General features: G+C 37.0%; 1 protein-coding gene across 1 annotated transcript in view; it reads right to left on the bottom strand.

Moving 5' to 3' along the window:
* triob (trio Rho guanine nucleotide exchange factor b) overlaps positions 1-20348 on the bottom strand; it is a 147276-nt gene that overhangs the window by 26597 nt on the left and 100331 nt on the right. The window contains exons 26-34 of the mRNA XM_016480441.1: positions 18707-18796; positions 18053-18145; positions 16101-16212; positions 15794-15984; positions 15564-15665; positions 13312-13451; positions 13031-13130; positions 9783-10026; positions 828-1111 (exon numbers count right to left, since the gene is read on the bottom strand). Coding sequence (XP_016335927.1) covers positions 828-1111; positions 9783-10026; positions 13031-13130; positions 13312-13451; positions 15564-15665; positions 15794-15984; positions 16101-16212; positions 18053-18145; positions 18707-18796 — 1356 coding nt within the window. The remainder of the gene's footprint in view (positions 1-827; positions 1112-9782; positions 10027-13030; positions 13131-13311; positions 13452-15563; positions 15666-15793; positions 15985-16100; positions 16213-18052; positions 18146-18706; positions 18797-20348) is intronic.

Raw genomic sequence — 20348 nt, 5'->3', positions numbered from 1 at the left:
TGTCATTACAATTTAAAATAACTGTTTTCAATTTTATTATTTGTATTTTAAAATATTATAGCAAAGCTAAATTTCCAGCAGCCATTAATCCAGCCTTCAGTGTCACATGATCCTTCAAAAATCATTCTAATATGCTGATCAGGTGCTCAAATAACATTTCTTATTATTATCACAACTGAAAATAGCTGACTCCAAACTATGAATAGTAGCGTATATGCTCAAATACAATTTCATAATACATTAATTGATATACAGAGTTCTGGCATGAAACTCTAGATGGCGCAGTCCGATAGGTCTAACTCAATCTGACCTAATGACATCATTATCACATGTCACAGCTGATTGGTTCTCTCCAGTATCGGTAGCCAATGAGCTCGCTGCTCAACATTCAAATATATGACTAGTGCTTGCCGTAGCAGTTGCAGCTTGCTTCAGAAACCCTCCACCTTCCCTAGCTCTACCTGTATAGATCTGCTACGAGGCGATTCATGTACTCTATACATGGTTATTTCATGTATGTTATATTTGCAGCAGCAATATTTCTTACATGCTCACAGCAGCATGTTGTGGATGTATTGGCAGTAGCAAGTCTCGGTTCTTGCTCTGCCGCAGAGGCAGCATGGCAGATCTATTCCACCAAGACCAAATACATTAACATTGTCATGTACATTACCATGCCATTCCCTCCGAGATTTGTCATCACAGAAATACAATTCACTGCAGACATTTTTTTAACTGACTGCATTAATCATGCTAATAAACCTGAAAAAAATTCTGTGTGTGTTAAATCAAAAAGGGTGTTACTGTGTTGTTTTCTGGTCACCAACCTCCTCTATGGTCTCATCTTGTGGTGTGGCGGCACTGTCATCTGAGTCTTTCTGTGAGCCGGCGTCTGCGTTCTTGCGGACATCTCGACTCTTCTTGTGCTTGTGTGCAAGTTTCTTCACATGGCCGTCTGCTTTACCACTGCTGAGCCGTCTGACAGGGCTGGTCAGCCACTTGCGCAGAGTATTTCCGGGCCGTTTGGGTCCAGGAGAGCTCTGCAAATGACCCGGCTGCAGCGTGGCACTGCCCGAAAGTCCTCCGTCATTACTGGAGACTGAGAGCGTGTCTTCAAAGAAAGAGGGAGAGAGAGAAAGAGAGAAAAGTGGTGTTTACATGTCTTGCTGGGCCTCAGTATTTTTATTTTATAGAACAGCTGAAAACAACAGGCATGAGTTCATAGCCGTACAGTCATAAAAATAATTAATCAACAACTAATCAATAATCTGCCAGTTAATCAAATGTCAAGAATTCATCAACAACATGGTATCATACATTATAAAGTGTAATTAATAACATAATATAAAAATAATATTCTGTTTGTAAATAAACAAACAATACACATGAATTGCATGTATAAAAGGCCAAGTTGCACCACCATAGAAATTGTGTCCTTTTTTTTTTTAGAGAACAACTTTTCAGAATTATTTTTGCATGGCAAGAAGATTTTTAGTTGAAGTGATATACAGAAAGTTAAATTTCCGAATTTTTAACAATCATATCAACACATCACAGATACTTTTTTTTTTTTTAATTGACAAACTTTCTTTTTGTAAAAGGTTTTGCTTGAAAAAGTGTCCTTGCATTATTATTATTACGGCCATTATTAATATCATGATTTTTGCCATTTGTTTCAATATTTTTTTATATAACACAAAGAGATACAAATATTTTTATATCTGGTTTTAAGTGTGCAAATATTTTTGGGGCCACTGTACAAAGCCATTTCTCAAAACAGAATTATTGCAATATCACTGCAGCACAGTTTACTGTGTTATAATTATATAATAAACGTATTATACACTCTAAAAAAAAGGGTGCTATATCTTAATTCTCAATAAAGAACTTCTGTTTTAGATACTCCAGAAATAAAGTCTAACTGGTTAGTAATGTGTGAAGTTGGTGTTGCTGTTTGTGGAGAGGTCCTTTTTTTCTGAGGTCAAAGGTCTCATGTGGGGGCCCTGGAATATTTCCTTACGGGGGCCTTGGGGGCAAAAAAAATGATATCTTCAAGATATAGACTGTATTTTAATGTTCTTTTAACCCTTTCCCCAACTAAACTAAGAGACTAAGAGAGAGTTAAAGAACCTTTAAAGAACTATACAGGGGCTTACAGGTTTTACGGTAGTGGTGCTATATAGCACCTCATCGACTCCAAAGAACCGCTGAAGAACCATACAGGGGCTTAACATTTTCTTTATACGGTAGTGGTGCTATATAGCACCTCATCGACTCCAAAGAACCGCTGAAGAACCATACAGGGGCTTAACATTTTCTTTATACGGTAGTGGTGCTATATAGCACCTTAACCACTCCAAAGAACCGCTGAAGAACCTTTTTTTTTTAGAGTGTATATAACTAAAATGATATCAAGCATATCTGAAAAGTCAAATCTGACAGATGCTATCTGATGCAAATTATTCTGGGGTTTATTCTGGTGTGTTAGCGTGCTTTTCTCACCACGAGGTGACTCTATAGTGATGCAAATCGCAGCTCTACTTTTCACTTCAGAGAGGTTTTTGTTTTCAGCCCTCTTCAAAACTGAAACTGCAAAACCCTCTTAAAAGACTTTTCTCCGCTCCTAAGAGAATATGTCCTTACATAAAGCTTGCATAAGATATTCTCGTCAGTCTACTGATGTGCAGAAAAAGGCTTCTGATGAACGGTCTTCACGGGAGGAGTGGAAAAATCAAGAGCTAATAAATAGATTTTTATTGACTGTCACTATATAAATATAGTATATAAATCTTTCTTATGTTGTATATATGAATTCTCAGCTGTCTGAGAATGCTCACTCTGGGCAGTATATTGAAGTAGCTGACCCTAGTGTGACCCATCTGTCATAGTTCACACTCGGTGTATTTGCCAACAATACACACACACATAGCTACACCTCCGGTAAACAAACTCCAACAAAGAAATTAACAAAGAGATGAACACATCAATTCCAGCGATGAAATAATATTACTATTGATGTCCGTAAATGAGTCACTTTAAACATATTTAAACTGATTCACAAAGGAATTGAATAAACTCTTACTGTAGCTCATTCTGCCCAAGAACTACACTGTTATATAGTAGGGGAATTTACCATTAACCATTTAACAGGTTTTTACTGTAGCATTTTTACAGTCTTTTACCGTTAAATTCACGGTCATTTTTTAGAGTGTACCCAATCAAGACTGACAAGGAAAGTGACCAATCATAGTTAGTTTTTGTTTTTTATGCATTCTTATGCATTTTCTGGACAGGTTTATCTAAAACAAGCAATATCTGAGTAACAGACAAACAAAATGAACTCTGGTTAACAGCAGAAATGTGTGTTTAGCCACACTGACACAAGGCACACGATTTAACAAGTGTGTGTGTTTTTTGTTACTGTCCTTTTTACAACCTTCATAGCAGGACAGAAACCGTAAATTAGCCAGTTTAACACTTTTTGCAATGTCCACAACAGAATATTTCTGAAATTTCTCTAACTGGAAAAGTTTATGATAACTGAATATGGTTTTTGGGTGTTGTTACTAGATATATCAGTGATGAATGTGGTGTGTGTTTGCAGTAGTGTTACAAATTCATTCCTCCTGCACTGTCGTTAAATTCACACCTGAACAAACCGAGCCTTCAGCGCCACAGAAATGAGCCCTGTGTTGGACACTCTGAACAGTATATGCCCGATTGTCCCCTCATATGAACCTTACAGTAATTTGTACATTACACCAGATATAAATCATATATAAACTGATTTGAAATATTACAAAAAACACTTTCCGTCCCAACCAAGCGGCAACCTCCCGCTCTCTCTCGTGAAGCCAACAAGAAAGTGACTTAAACTGTAATTCGTCATGACGCACTGTCAAGATGGCGACGGCCGCCTCCGCCCACTTTTGAGCTTCAAAAACTCTCTTCGGAACCCTACGGGTGACGTCACGGACACTACGTCCATGTTTTTATACAGTCTATGGTCCCAACTGAGGTAACATTCATTAATTAGGAAGGGGTGTGATATCACATGCTTGAGGTATGACAAAATGATGCTTTCTCATACTTTGAATCTCTCACTTCAAGGCTTCAAGGACTGAGGGGTAATATTTAGAAAGAGTTTAATTTGTTAGAACCTCTAATGTTTTGATGCTTTCGAATAAGCGTAATCATCTATTCTGTTTCACTGAGAGCCTCTTATGTCTGAATTAATAATGAAGACTCGTTCACAAACAGATGCATAGGTTTCACAATATTTTTTTTTTACCTTTATTAGGGGTACAGAGACTTCCCAGACTGTATACAAGCACAGCCCTGACCCAGAACACGTAATCACCAACATAACATCTAAATCAATCAGTCTGTGAACAAAAGCTAAATATAAACACCATTATAAATTCCTATTCCTATGCTATTTCGGTCAATGACAAAACAAACATGTTAACAATAAAAAAAGGAAACATGATTTAAAACATGTGCCAAGTTATATAAATGTACTCGTTGTATTCATTTTGATTTCATAAGGTTAAAAAAAACTTTAATAATATTTTCAAGAAAAGTTTACATTTTAAAAATATTATATGTGTTTTAATTAAGTAAAAGTAATAACCCATTGAAAACATCTGAGTATTGTACATTTTAACAATTATTTTCAAAAACATTTTTACATGTATATTTTTTAAGGAAAAGAATATTTTATTTTATTTTGTTTATTTATTTTATTAAATTCATGAACTATTCAGTCAGTTTTCAGAAAATGTCACAACACATTACAAACTCAACTAATTTTGCCTTGTCACAAAAAGGTCAAACACATTTTAAGAAACTTGTTGTCCTTGACACAAAGTCCGGAGGATCTGTGGTATATTCAAATATTTTATAAATATAAATACATATTTTAATTTAATTATAAAATGCATGATTAACTAGGTAATAATGTGTTCTTAAAAAATAATAACTGTTTTAATAAGAATGATTTTTTATTCATTATTAAATCAGAACAGTTCTATCTACCTGACATTTCTGACTTTATGCCTTATGAGCATATAAAATATCAAAATGAATTTTAATTCAGAAGTAGATCATCATAAAGAACATAAAGAATTGCACTTTTAATGTATGTTTAAATAAATTAATAGATCAAAGTAATGTCATTAATCTATTCACTTTGGCTCTGCAAACATAAAAAGCAGACGGAGACAACTTGTAAATGCTTATGTCACCTCAAAAACAATGCCTGTAGAAAATGTTCACTAAAGTGAAAGTGTAGTAACTAAATTAATATGAATAACATTCTATAGACACCTGAACATCTATAAAATGTCTATAAACACCAAATAGACACAGGAACAAAAGAAAAAGTTCAACTAAATTCTGACCAAGCTTTTTCATTTTTAGATGCCACGAGTAATGAAAATTGCTGATCAATAAATAGAATAAAATTACATCAAATTAAAAAAAAAAAAAAAACTACTTCTCCATGTAGTCTCTGTAGTAGTGCATTAAAAGCACCTCTTGTGAATCTTAATATAAACCCTGAACATGATTTATACATCTGCATATCAACATACCCTATGCTTCATTTCCTAAATACACTGAATCCTCTTAAATAAACAAACCACACTATATTAAGCTGAGTTACGACTACTGTATTCAGTCCTGACAGTGTTGTTGTCCTGTGAGGCACGTACCCAAATCCAGCAGCCAATACTTGCAGTTCTCTGAGCGTCCTGAAGCTGAACCCATGTGACAAAGTGGCCTGACTGATAAAAATGAGTGTATTCCATGTGCCATACCAAGAAGCAATCCGGACAGAGGAGGCAAACTACACCAACTCCTCTAAACTGAAAGGATTTTACCACATAATGCTGAGAGGAGAGTGATGGACTATGAAAGAAAGGGAGGGAGAGAGGAAGGGGGATGGAGAAAGAGGGAGGTTTGGTGTTTCATGCACAGCTGTGACTATGTTATGCTCAGAATGAGAGAGAGGGCGGAAGGGAAAACCGGATGAGAAGACTCAAAGAGAGGAAAGAGGTGTAAGCTACAGTTCTTTAATATGAAAGATGTGATTCTGAAAGAGTCAGAGTTAAAGTCTTCACAAAATTAGTCAGTTTCAGCTTTTGTAGCAGTTTTCTAATTGGCGGAAGCTCACAAAAAATATAAGCAGGTCATATTTAATATATTTTGCTTTTTCATCTTGCCCCCAAATTTTAGTCCAGATTCTCATTATATTTGTTACCCTGGACCACAAAAGATAAGGGTCAATTTTTTTTTTAATTGAGATTTATACATCATCTGAAAGCTGAATAAATAAGCTTTCAATTGATGTATGGGTTCTTAGAATAGGACAGTATTTGGCTGACAGGAAATCACGTTTTTTTTTAATTCCCTCCGGTTTGCAAGACTGAGGTCTCTGATTACAGTTTTACCTGATTTCAGGGAGAAATATGATATGATTCTTGACAGGTTGGCTTTGTAAGATTCACAAACCCCTTTTGAAAATAAGGGCATTACAGATTGTTTATATTCTTTTATGTGAAGATTTCTAAAAATGCCATGTGGATGATGGCATTCAGCAAAACAACATCAGTCAAGCTTTGACCTGTTCGAACATTTTCAGCATTTTTCATTGGGAACACAGTAATAATACATCTCAGCCGTAAATGACAGTTTTAAAGTGTACAGTACGACTGGCAGGCTTGGCTAATATCAGGTCACAGCATGAAAATCAAGTAAACTACACAAACAACTGCCTCTATATCACCTACACAAATGGCTGCCTCTCTTACAGGCTGCACCGGGGCGGATGGCTACAAAGATCTCCCTGTTTAAGTGTCTTTGGCTGCTTAACAGTAGCTGGTCTGTGGCCAGTCGAACTGCTTCCTTTGCTATACACACACACACACACATACGCAGATCCGTAACTGCTTATGCCAGAACTAATCAGCATTCTACTGCTCTGGTCTCATGGTTAGGGCTGGGTATCGTTCATACCCATACTGTGCTGCACATTATTGACAATATTGAGCTGAAGCTTGACTTTGCAAATTTAAAATCGCAAATCAAATCGCAATCGCAATATCTGTCAAAAAAAAAAAAAAATCGCAATTTGATATTTTCCCCCAAATTGCACAGCCCTAGAGCAGACTGCTCCATGCGCTTTCGAATTGCTCTCGCGGATGTCAAACACTGATCGATCTGTGTCGCGCCTCTTATAGTCGAACACACCGGCTAGTGCTGCAGGCTTATTGGCTCACTGACGCTGATGAGATTAACCCCTTAGGTATCGAAATTTGGTACCGAACAACGAGACGTTTTTCGATACTCGATGGTATCGAGGCATTTCGGTCGGTGCCTAAAAAGTATCGAACTCTATACCCAGCCCTACTCATGGTAGCCTAAAAGTTTCAGCCCCTCTGGACATGTTGCAACACAGCAGCTGCCTTAAATATACCTTGAGCGTTTCAGTGAACAAAATAGTCTGGGCAGCAATTTGAAGAGGTTGAATACACTGGCCATCGTGAGTTATGACGGTTCCTATTTCACATTCTATAAATACAGATTGTCCTTGCTGTAAGAGAACCGGCTGTTTGACATTTCCCATGACCTCTGCCAAAGGAAAGGTGCTTGTCTATTTGTAATGATGTCATATAATGGACATAAATGACAGGTAGGTGTCCTTTTAACTCACATATCAACATCATTAGTTTCAATATGACTTTTATATAACTTTACAAGCTTTTCATTGATTATCTCTTTAATAGACAGGCAGACAGACAGACAGATAGATAGATACTTTTTGTGAAACATTTGAGCAGCATTTTCTTACTACATCATGAGGTAAAAGTAAGGCAGTTTCAGGAACTTCCCAGAATTCCCCAAACTGAACACCACACCCTGCACACACTAATGATCTTCTCTCAGATGCTGCCCAGTCATCCTTGTGTGGGTGACCTCAAAAATCTTTGCCTGGTGACCTTCTTAGTTTTACCACATGCTCTTCCTTTGTAATCAAGTCTTTGTCACAAATCATGGTCCATTCAGAGTTTTCAAAAGCAGTGACTAACCACCATGAATTCCATGTTACACATCTTTGATCACGAGGAACTGACGAGCAAATGTAGTTCTAGATATAGTTACTACAGCCTTAAATACATGTTAACAATAAGAAAGCTCCAAAATGAATTATGCTGACTCATCCTATGTCTTCTTCATATGTAAAAATGTATTTCACCACAAAGAGTTCTAGAATATTATTAAAACCTTAAATATTGCATGACATTAAAATGGACCATATGCATTTTTTAATAGAATATCGTAATAGACAAACAACCTTTCCACTGTTTCTGCTGTTCCAATAAAACCAAGGCTACTTGGTTGACCAAACCAAAACAAAACGAAACGAAACGAAACGAAACAATATTTAACAACCAACCATCCACAGTTTAGTCAAATCCCGGCAGACAAAATCAAATCTCGTCTAAATATTTTCCTGCAAATATTCATCTTCTTTTTTAAATAGGTCACATTACAAATGTTACCCATGCTCTAAAAAGATTTTGTTATTATACATAATATGATAATAAATTACATAAAATATACTACATTATATTACAATAAATTTATTTAATTTTTTATTAAAATTATTTGAAAATGAATACATTACAAACTGCAATATTGTGAAATAATATTACAATCTAATATATATATATATATATATATATATATATATTTCTATTTTAATATAATAATAAGGATTTTCTGATGAATATGAAGTTTATAAGAACAGCATTTATTTTAAATAGATTTTCTTTTTCATTTCAAATACATTTAATTGTCTTTACTATCTCTTTTGATCACATTTATGTGACCTTGCTGAATAAAAGTACTAATTTCTTTGAAAAAGAAATACTGACCCCAAACTTATGTATTATTGTTTACAAAATGGCTGGTTTTAATTGCATGACCAAAATCACAAGATCACATGAACTGTCCTGTGTACATGGATATAATCCTAGCAGGGAAATCCCCAGCAGCCTGTGTTCATCACCTGACACAGCCCATCACCATGGATACTGCATGCTCAACACACTTCAACCCTAACAAGAAAGAGCAAAGCTGGACTGCAATTAAAATTGTATTTGGGTTCAGGGTGAGTCAAGAGCAGACACACACCTGTACACAGCTTTGATCCATTCCTCCTGAGAGAAAACACACCATATCTGGCACCCATATTAGGATAATCCGATTTAATTTTGGTTTGTATATTTCATGCTTAAGCTTGCACACAGCTAGAAATCGGTATCTATAATTATTGTAATTAAACATCAATCCTCAAAATATTCAATAAAAATCTAATTATTTTAAAATGCTACCAAAACAGATTCATTATGAGATTCCTATCGAGTCAAAGGTGGTTACTTAACAACTCTTACACAAAGGACCAGCTGGAAACCCCAGACGCGCATGTTGACGTGTCTTTGAGTAATCCCTCAAGCATTTACACAAAAGCTCTTCCCATCACTGGAGAAGAACATCAAACACTATTCCAGATTCTCAGGACCTCACAAACTCATACAAGTAGTGCAGCCTCTGTGAAGTGTAAACCTAAATAAACGCCATTCAAAATCCTGAAGCCATCTTGATCTAACCCCATAACAAGGAAGGGCCAGCATGAACATCCAAAAAAAAATAAAATCCAGAACTTTTAAGTAAATTCAGTCCAATCGAATCTAACCCAGGAAAGCTGTCCATCTTACCTTTATGGTTGAAAATGCCCTCCATCTCCATGCTACTTCGGGAATGGGCGATGCAAAGCATAGAGCTGGGAACCAGGCCCTCCTGGGCAGGTGAACGGTCAGTGGTGCGAACCAGACACCAGTCGGGCTTGTCCTGGGGCCTTTCTACAAGCTCCACCGTCTGACCTCTGCGTACAGTCAACTCCGATCCATTACTGGCCATGAAGTCGTGGATGACCACCGTCAACTCTGAACCACCGGACAACTGTGGAGGAAGGCATAGGGTCACATTACAAATTCAAATATATGTGATAAAGACAACAAACGTGAAAAAAAAGAGGCATAACGAACGTACCCACTGGTAATGTGGCATTGCCAATGAGCTCAAAAGGTGAGCAACTGACCCCGAACCTTTACACGCCATGTTTCTACCAAAACAACACCCCCTAGTATGTCCTTATGCAGGAAACATCACACAGAAGAATGGTCTAATGGTCAAAAAAACCCATTTCCGACAATGCCATATCCTTCGATCTGGAAGACAGAGCGCTGAATAACCATGTCTTATCAAAACGAATCTCATCTACAGTTTACGCTCAAGCATTCAGAACTCCTGTGAGGTAAAGTGGCAGGCGGTTGAAGGCTGCTGACACATCCTCGCAATTGCCACGGAGATGGAATCAGTCTGAAGGAGTGACACCGGGCAGAAGGAAGGGAGAGGAGGCAGAGACGGACACAATGTGCCAAGATTTAAAGGAGCAGGAGGCAAATTAATGCTCATTAGAAGTGACGTGCAGGAACTCGTCCGCTTCTGAGAGCTTCACCTTTTCACCTCACCGTGAACTGAGAGGGCTCTGTGTGTCTAAAACAGTGAGCTTTTGTGCGGGGTCATCAGGGTACACGAGTGAATTTAGTGACTCTTGACGTGTTTGTGTATGTCACAAAGAGACGGGGAAGGGACCGACATGGAAGAGAAGACAGAGAAGGACTAAGATGTCCAAGTTTGTTTAGAACGGACAGTATCAGCAAGTAACGTGTGTTGCTGTAGGAGGCTTGCAATACATATCGGTGACAAAAACGCACATGTGTGAAGGCGTGTGAGAGGAGAGCGCTGACTGTGAGTGGGAAGACAAGCGTCTGTGCTGTTAAATCCAAAGCAACCGAAGCAACAGACGTTCCCCAGTGAGGAGCATTCATTAATGTTGGAACTTCTTGCATGGCTGATTTCATATTCAATTAGGAGAAAATGTTTCCCTAAAATGTTTGTATGCATAAAAACTTCTCCTAAACATCCTAAAACATTCTAAATGAGAGACTATAAAGAATTTTACTACGTTATTTACTAATTTTTAACATTCATCCATATGTGACCCTGGACCACAAAACCAGCCATAAGCGTCTGAATAAATAATCTGAATAAATAAGCTTTCCATTGATGTATGGTTTGTTAGGACAGGACAATATTTGGCCGAGATACAACTATTTGAATATCTGGAATCTGAAGGTGCAAAAAAGCAATTCTTAGCAATGCATATTACTAATCAAAAATTAAGTTTTGATATATTCACGGTAGGAAATTTACAAAATATCTTCATGGAACATGATCTTTACTTAATATCCAAATGATTTTTGGCATAAAAGAAAAATCCATAATTTTGACCCATACGATATATTGTTGGCTATTGCTACAAATATACCCGTGCTACTTATGACTGGTTTTGTGGTCCAGGGTCACATATAATAATTTCATAAAAATGCTTGCTTTGCACTTAAAAAGCTATTTTGTTTTAAATGTTTCATTAATTTGAGCATTTTTATGACACTAATTGCCTTGCTACTTATAGCTGAACTTAATAATTGATGAACAGCATTGACACTATTGAACTAAATAACCTTGAACTAAATTGAGCTGAATACTATTGTCTGGCGCTATTGTCTTCTGTAGAGCTGCTTTACAGCTGAAATTTAAGTTGTTTCATCATTTTTTAATTTTAAAACATTACCACCGATACCACTGTCTGTATTGTATAAAGTGTAATATGAATAAATGTCACTTGACAGACAACTTGACAACAAAATGTCCCCAATAATGCTGTGATTACCTTGTGATTATTTTTTTTATGGGCGGGAACAAGATTCTGTTCTTTAAATCTTTGGTAACCATGAAGTACTTCAAATGAATGCTCATCCATCTGATATGAAATGTCTATTATGGAATATAGCTTCAAGCAGCAATAATGGGGCCAACCACACAGATGGCACAAACATGGCATGTAAAGTTGTTTAGTCATAGAATTCTCACCAGTGATTGTAGGATATGCAGTTTAAAGGTTATAAGTATTTCTAGAAGTACTTGTTACTTTTCACCACAAGGTGACACAGTCATAAAATTGGTAAGGTTTTGGCAGGATATTGTGGTAAATATAACTGCAAAATTTTGTGCCAGTATGAAAAAAGGTTGCAGATATATAGTACTTCAAGTTAGTCACTAGCACAATCATAGTTTTGAACATCAGAAATCCATTTACTGAATCAGAACCAGTTTTGGTGAAGATTAAATAAACGTTATAGGCATTGCAAATGTCCATAGTGCTCCATGAGCACTAAATAAAAGAATAATAAAAGAGATAGTTTACCCCCCAAAATTAATGGAAATTTTGTCATTTACTTATCCCCATGTGGTTCCAGACCCAAGATTTCCTTTCATCTTCAGAACACAAATTAACGCAGCTTTTAATATTCTCTTATAATTTTTGTCCATCCATTGAAAGTGCACACGAACAAAATGTTAATGCTTCAAAAGACATTGTAAAAGTAATCCATGTGAATCGAGCAGTTTAAACTTCCTTGCACATACATAGAGCTCATCAAATATGGTAAACACAGATATTACTTGACACGTGAGAATAGATGGACAAAAGTGATGAAAAATATTAAAAATATCTTCATTTGTGTTACGAAGATGAATGGGAAGTCTTATGGGTTTAGAATGACATTATGGCAGAATTTTCATTTTTGGGTGAACTATCCCTTTAAGAACTTGATTTCAGTATTACAAGTTTCATTACAGTGGTCTTTCAATGTGATGGCACAAAGGTTTTTTAACCACAACAGCGTATTAAATATTGAGTATTGAAATAAATAAATACATTTTTGCTTTTAGCGTGAGGCTAAAACATTCAGTACAGACATGAACTAATTTGCCCAGAACTGAACACCGTGTGTAGCATGGCACTTTTAGACTAAGGTCGACAGATTTTCACACTCACCTTGTCGCTATCCAGTGTATTCTGGGAGGTGCGGGAGGCGATGGAGATGGTGTCTGGCTGACTGCTTGCATCACCCTGACTGTCTAGGTCCTCTCCATCCCTGTTATTCAACAAAATATATATCATTCAAAAGTGCAAACTGACCAAGGAAAAGTAGACAGTCGATGTCAGAGACAAGATACTGATATGCATAAAACTTGTTTCTTCTGTGTTAACATATTCTGAGATCCAGAGATTCATACTTGCTTATTGATTTGGACTGATGTGAGTTGTTAACGTACCGCTTGCCCTTGTGTTTGGCTGCAGTGGCTTTGGGAATGTGGATTGGCTCTTTGAGTGCCCCCCGTAAATGGATGGTACGCTCCTGGATAACTTCACGAACATGTTTAATCCAATCCTGTTTGTTTTCAATACATGAAGCCTGGGGATGCATTGAACACAACAAAACATTAATCAACCTCAATTTACACAACAGACATAAATATCAATTGAACTTGTCAAAGCCTACAGATCTGTTGCAAAAATAATGACAACATGCAATCAGAGTTCAAATGAAGTCAAAAACTGTTTACCTACTTAATGTGTTCCTGGTCTTATTATGCACACAAAAAAAAGCTTTTCTAATCTTTTAACAAAATATAATAAATTGCTCTGCTTCTTAATGTACTTTCTTTAAGGTCCCAGCCTCCAACCACATGTCAATGAAACTCTATCAATGATTCAATCAATTCTCAAAGGATGAAATCAATTTCCATCCTACTTTTCACTTGGAAATTCTTCAGATTACAGAAATAAAATAGGTGGAAACAATGTTTAATAACTGTAAGCAGGCTAAAATTGTGAACATGGGTGCAGAGCTCACAAAATCGCTAGCCCGACGTCCCGGGGCTATTATGTTTTCCAGTCAGGCTACCAAAATGTATCACGACTGTGCCCGACGGGCTATCTTAAATGCAGATCTCCTGCGGGTCCTTAAAAACTCCTAAAGTGAGTTGTATCAAACTTAAGGCCATAAAAAGTTTTAAATACGTTAAATGGTATAAGAAATGTCAATTATAATTTCAAGAGGTCTTACAGTTGGGGACGGAAAGAAAAGCGTCGCGATACGGCTGGATTAAACTTCAAAAGGCAATGATGTCCTCGAATAAATATGAGCGCTGCACGCGTCAAGTCAAAATGCGGCGCGGATTTCTTTATTTGAATGGATCTGAAGGTAACCGACCCTGTTGAAAAAACCAGCATATGCTGGTCAGGTATGTTTTGACGCTGGGATGCTGGTTTAAACTGGTCCTTTGCTAAAGCAGCGTTTATGAGCTCGGAGCTGCTTTGTGTACAGTCGTTACCGGGGAAACCGCAATATTTCAGTGCTCCTAAAGCGCCACCTCGTGGCAGAGAATGAATTTGCATTTTCAATAAGCCTTTCTTGCTGTTTATGGTCAGATCAATGCAAATATCAACTCATGTTTTACACAGCAAACACAGAGTTGTAAATGAGAAAGAAGTTAATGTGCCTTCTAAAAATCTAAACAATTAAGACAGTAATATTTATACGTTTTAAATTGACAATAATTTACATGCTTGATTTATCCCTTTTCATAAAAATGGTCTAAAGGCTGAAATGCTGTTGTATAAGATTTTTGTTTTTGTGAAAACCTGTATCTGAACTGTAAATCATGTAATTTTATGGCTCAATACTCTATGTTACCATAGACATTGTCCAACCACACTCATACTGTGTTCATTTTACATGTGCAGCTCTTAAAACGGGTCATACATTTCCTTAAATTTATTAAAAAAAATCTGCAGATACCCTGTAAATAGTGAAATAAAATTCCTTCCTTCATATTTGTTGATATTTGTGTATTGACAATATTTTTTGATTGACATTTAAACTCCTATCTGATTTTCTATATTTAAAAAAAAGTTTTTTTTTTTATTTGGGCTAGTTAAATTAATTTTCGGGCTACCAAAATCTGAAGAGTACCTGCCCGAAGGGCTACCAGGGATTTTGAAATTTTGCGAGCCCTGAAGTGCATCCATTTTGCATCCATGTGTCTGTCTATTTACATGTGAGAACATATAGAATGGCATATGAGTCATTACATGATTCAATTACGTCTTCAGAGATGAAGGGCAACCATTCAGAAACACAAGTTACATACGTTTTTTTTTTTAAATGCTTACAAGTCTCACAAAATGATTTTATACAATGGAATGACTCAAGCCAGAGCTACAACACTTGAAAATTCAAAACCTGAAAACATATCCACTCATGTGATCTATTTCAAGGATCCTCAGATGAATGAGATATAAAGTATATTTTTTATTTTATAACAAAGTCTAATGTAAAAATCCATTTAATTTGAGATCAGGGGCAACTTTTCAGTAATGAAACATGCTTGTGTGCTGTGCCAGTTAGCAATGTTTGGATAAAAAATAAACTTGAAAGCAAAGAAAACATTTAAGTGACAGCTGTACTGAAAAAAAAAAAATAAACATTGGATGAAGTATCAATTTGGAACGTGAATCATACCTTCAGCACTATTTTGTTGTCTGAGGTAGGTGTCCGTCCAACCCAGAGTGCAAATTTACATGGATCTCCTTCCACATGTTCAGTAACTCCTAGTTCTGAGGTCTAGGCAGAGTAAAAAAGCATAGATCAAACATGAAATAATTCAGTCTATTATAAATTATGGCCATCCGTAACCCGATAAGCAAGCATTTCTTTATTTAAACGAAACAAATTGAAAGTAAAACCAGTACCATGAGTTTGCTCTTGTAGAGGTACTTGCTCCTTCCGTTGGAGTCTTTGACGTCCTTGCTGAAGATGAGAGACATCTCAAAAAGGAAGAGGTGCCGCTCTCTGCCCTTACGAATCAGAGTCTTTGGATCCCAAACCTGGAATGACTCCTGCAGAATCAACTCACCCTGAGACTCAATGTTCTCATCAAAACCTGAGAGTGAGAGAGAGCAAAAAGGAAAGAGAGGTTGAACAAAGATAAAAGATTAAAGAAGAAGGATTGGGTTTGGTTTAGGAAGCTGTGTCTGTGTGTGTATGTTTGTTACTCACCCTCCAGCAGGCTGAGGTGCATAGCATCATTAGCTTTTTTGGGCACACTAAGCATAACCTCCAGGCCATCTTTAATTTCTCCTTTACCCTCCTCACAACATGTCAATAGTTCCTATAAATAAACATAACAATTGCACTTTTACATTTGAAGATATACATTGAAGATTTTGTGCTTTAATTTTGATTTTGTAATACCATATTAAACCTTAATTATTTTAATTACCTTTTGGACCCACATTTTGGTTTGGGTAAGGTGTCTACTTTGGATTTTTTGTTGTCTGTTGTGAATTTGTGTCTGACCATTGTAGTTCTGTGCTTTGTTCATGTTGGGTCTTTGCTGGGTCTGTGATGGTTCTGTGTTTAATCTGTGTCAGGTTTGTGACAGTTCAATGTTTGGTCTGTTCTGGGTTTGTGATGTTTTAATGTTTAGTCTGTGATGGTTTGTGATGGTTTTGTGTTAACTTGGTTTGTTATGGTTCAATGATTAGTCTGTGTTAGCTTATGCTGTGTTTGCGATGGTTCTATGTTAGGTTCGTGCTGGGTTTGTGATAGGTCTAGTTTTAGTCTGTGCTGGGTCTATGTTTAGTCTGTTGGATTTGTGATATTTCTAGGTTTAGTCTGTGCGGGTCTGTGATACGTCTAGGTTTAGTCTGTGCAGGGTGCATGATAGTTCTAGGTTTAGTCTGTGTTGGGTTTGTGATAGTTCTAGGTTTAGTCTGTGCTGGGTCTGTGTTTAGTCTGTGTTGGGTTTGTGATAGTTGTAGGTTTAGTCTGTGTGGAGTCTGTGATAGTTCTAGGTTTAGTCTGGGTGGGGTCTATGTTTAGTCTGTGTTGGGTTTGTGATAGTTTTAGGCTTAGTCTGTTTGGGGTCTGTGTTTAGTCTGTGCTGGGTTTGTGATAGTTTTAGGTTTAGTCTGGCTGGGTCTGTGTTTAGTCTGTGTTGGGTTTGTGATAGTTCTAGGTTTACTCTGTGCTGGGTCTGTGTTTAATCTGTGTTGGGTTTGTGATAGTTCTTGGTTTAGCCTGTGCTGGGTCTGTGTTTAATCTGTGTTGGGTTTGTGATAGTTCTTGGTTTAGCCTGTGCTGGGTCTGTGTTTAATCTGTGTTGGGTTTGTGATAGTTCTATGTTTAGTCTGTGCTGGGTCTATGTTTAGTCTGTGTTGGGTTTGTGATAGTTTTAGGTTTAGTCTGAGCTGGGGCTGTGTTTAGTCTGTGTTGGGTTTGTGATAGTTCTAGGTTTACTCTGTGCTGGGTCTGTGTTTAGTCTGTGTTGGGTTTGTGATAGTTCTAGGTTTACTCTGTGCTGGGTCTGTGTTTAATCTGTGTTGGGTTTGTGATAGTTCTTGGTTTAGTCTGTGCTGGGTCTGTGTTTAGTCTGTGTTGGGTTTGTGATAGTTCTTGGTTTAGTCTGTGCTGGGTCTGTGTTGGGTTTGTGATAGTTCTTGGTTTAGCCTGTGCTGAGTCTGTGTTTAATCTGTGTTGGGTTTGTGATAGTTTTAGGTTTAGTCTGAGCTGGGTCTGTGTTTAGTCTGTGTTGGGTTTGTGATAGCTCTAGGTTTAGTCTGTGTGGGGTCTGTGTTGGGTTTGTGATAGTTCTTGGTTTAGTCTGTGCTGGGTCTGTGTTTAGTCTGTGTTGGGTTTGTGATAGTTCTTGGTTTAGTCTGTGTTGGGTTTGTGATAGTTCTTGGTTTAGTCTGTGCAGGTTTTGTAGTAGGTTTGTGCTTAGTTTGTGCTTGTACTGTGAAGGATCCGTATTTAGTCTGTGCTGGCTTTGGGTAAGGTCTGTACTGTAGTTACTGTGCTGAGTTTGTGTTGGCTCAGTGCTGGGTTTGTGTTGTGTATGTTTAGTTTGTATCTGGTCTTTTTAAGTCTGTGCTAAAATCTGATTATTGCATGGTTTTTGTATAATGAAGAATCTGAACTGTTTATTTAATGCATTGAAGTACACATACCTTCAGCAGAAGCTGATACTTGGTGATCCTCTGAACTGGTTTAATAAGGTATGATGAGATGGAATTAGCCAGCCTGTGTCTCTGTTGGATTTCCTGTACACATACAGTAAAGCACACTTAAGTCGTTTACTCGAAACAAAAAATATCTTTCACACAAACACCTTAAACACGTGCTGTAAAAAAACCAGCAACCATTTATCTTTAGCTTTGTAATTCTTAATAGCTTCTTGATAGCAATTTTGCAAAAGCGGATCTCAAGGCTACAGTCATTCATCAGTGCTCAGCCCTGAAAGAAGAGTCCGTCTGTTCTGATCGCCTGGCAACAGTTTAATAGTGAGGCATCACTGGTCCCCCACCCACACCCAGACACACAGGAAGTGCCCTCTCTCTAAGACCTCCACCTACCAGCTCAAGAACAGAACTGATTTACAGACCACAGGAGCCACACACACACACATACTAATACTACCACAAATACACAATGTCACATACATATTCATATAAACACCCACATTCTCTGTTAAATACACACAAAAACTGTTACATAATCTGAATAAATAAATGGAACTTCCTTGATTAAAGTGTGTAAAAGGAATACTGTATGTCCTTACACACAATCAAATTAATGTTATGATTAGTTTGCTTAATACTCACATCAAAATAGGTCCCCGCATGTTCCAGAATCAGCTGAGTGGAGTCAGGCTTGTTCTTACAGTAATTCACATACATCTGAAACTTATCAGCCTAAAAATAAAACATACATACAAAATAAGCAAAATATTTTTAAAATTTTGAACATGAAGATGCTGTTTTCAACTCTAATAACTGGTGTCTCTTTTAGATTGATAAGCTGTTATTATTATTAAATAAACACTGATTTAAGAGATACTTCATAAATAGTGTAATATAGCTGTAATTGTTTTAAATATGTGCTCAATCATTACTTTCTATTAACAGGAAACTTATTTGATAAAAAATACAGTAAAAACTATTTAATGGTGGCAAAGCTGAATTTTCAGCCTTCAGTGTCACATGATCCTTCAAAAATATCATTCAAATGCTGATTTGTTGCTCAAGTAATATTTAGTTTTATCATTACAGTTATACAATATTTTTGTGGAAACTGATAAACATTTTCTTTAGGATTCTTTGATGAATAGAAAGTACAAAGAATAACATTTAATTCCCAAACGTTTGACTTACTACAATAACAAGGTGCTAACCCTGAACCTAAAACTAAACCCATTTAAGGGTCTAAAAAGTTAGGGGTGGAACGGTTCGCGGAAAAAAATCGAACCGTATGGTTCTCCACACACGGTTCGGCACACGCTAGGACCGCGGTTCAACTTAAATCTGACAACGCATTTGTAATATTGTTTGCTATAAATAACACGTAAGACAAACAGGGTTCGGCTAATATATGTTTCTGTTGATGGATGCGCATTCTGGCTTCCCAATACATTACAACAACAGCGATTAAAAAAAAAAAAAAGGTGGACAAACCATTCGCTCTTGTTCAATGCGAATGCCATATGCTGGAATATGAGCAGTCATTTATTCCGTCATCACCCGGGTGCTGATAGCGCGCGTGCACAGGGGAGACCTGAACAGCACACGTTGATATCTGTGTTTAAATTAAACTCGTTTAAGCTTTGCCAGTTTAAACATTTAAGAACCAGAGGATGCGAGCTTGCGCGCAGTGAGAAGATTTGTGCATGCGCTCATTCGAAGCGCGAAAACCTGCGCCTCAGAACAGGCGCAAATATTAAAGGGGTCATATGATGCTTTTTTTAAAGATCATTATTTGGTGTATTTGGTGTAACAGAATATGTTGACATGCTTTAATGTTCAAAAAACACATTCTTTTTCAAATACTGTACATTATTGTAGGTCCCAGGCACGTGCACAGTAGGGCTCAACCTGTGCAGAGCACATGCCCTTTTTGCCCTTAAACTCCGAAGTGCCCTTTTTTTGGTGATGGTGTTTTTTTTCCCTTCAATAAATCAATGATATTGGTCACCCTTTACATCTGTCTGTCTGCTTTACAAATATTTAGCTAATGAAAGGTATTAAAAAGAGCTTGTGACTAAATCTTGTTGGATCCGCTCAAACTGTCAGTAAACCTCATAACTCCACCCCCTCTATCTTGACTGAATGAACTGAAGTTCCACAGCAGCTGAACTAGGTCTGCAAGGGTAAATAAAGATCTTGTTGTTTGAATAAGTACAGCGTTTTCCTTACGCAAGAAACACTATGTCTATAAAGGCTCATAATTTATGTATTTGAAACTGAGCGC

This window comes from Sinocyclocheilus anshuiensis, unplaced genomic scaffold, assembly GCF_001515605.1.
Source record: "Sinocyclocheilus anshuiensis isolate Anshui unplaced genomic scaffold, SAMN03320099.WGS_v1.1 scaffold113, whole genome shotgun sequence".
NCBI lineage: Eukaryota > Metazoa > Chordata > Actinopteri > Cypriniformes > Cyprinidae > Sinocyclocheilus > Sinocyclocheilus anshuiensis.
Note: the sequence above shows the minus strand (reverse complement) of the source record. Positions and strands in the feature narration are given on the sequence as shown.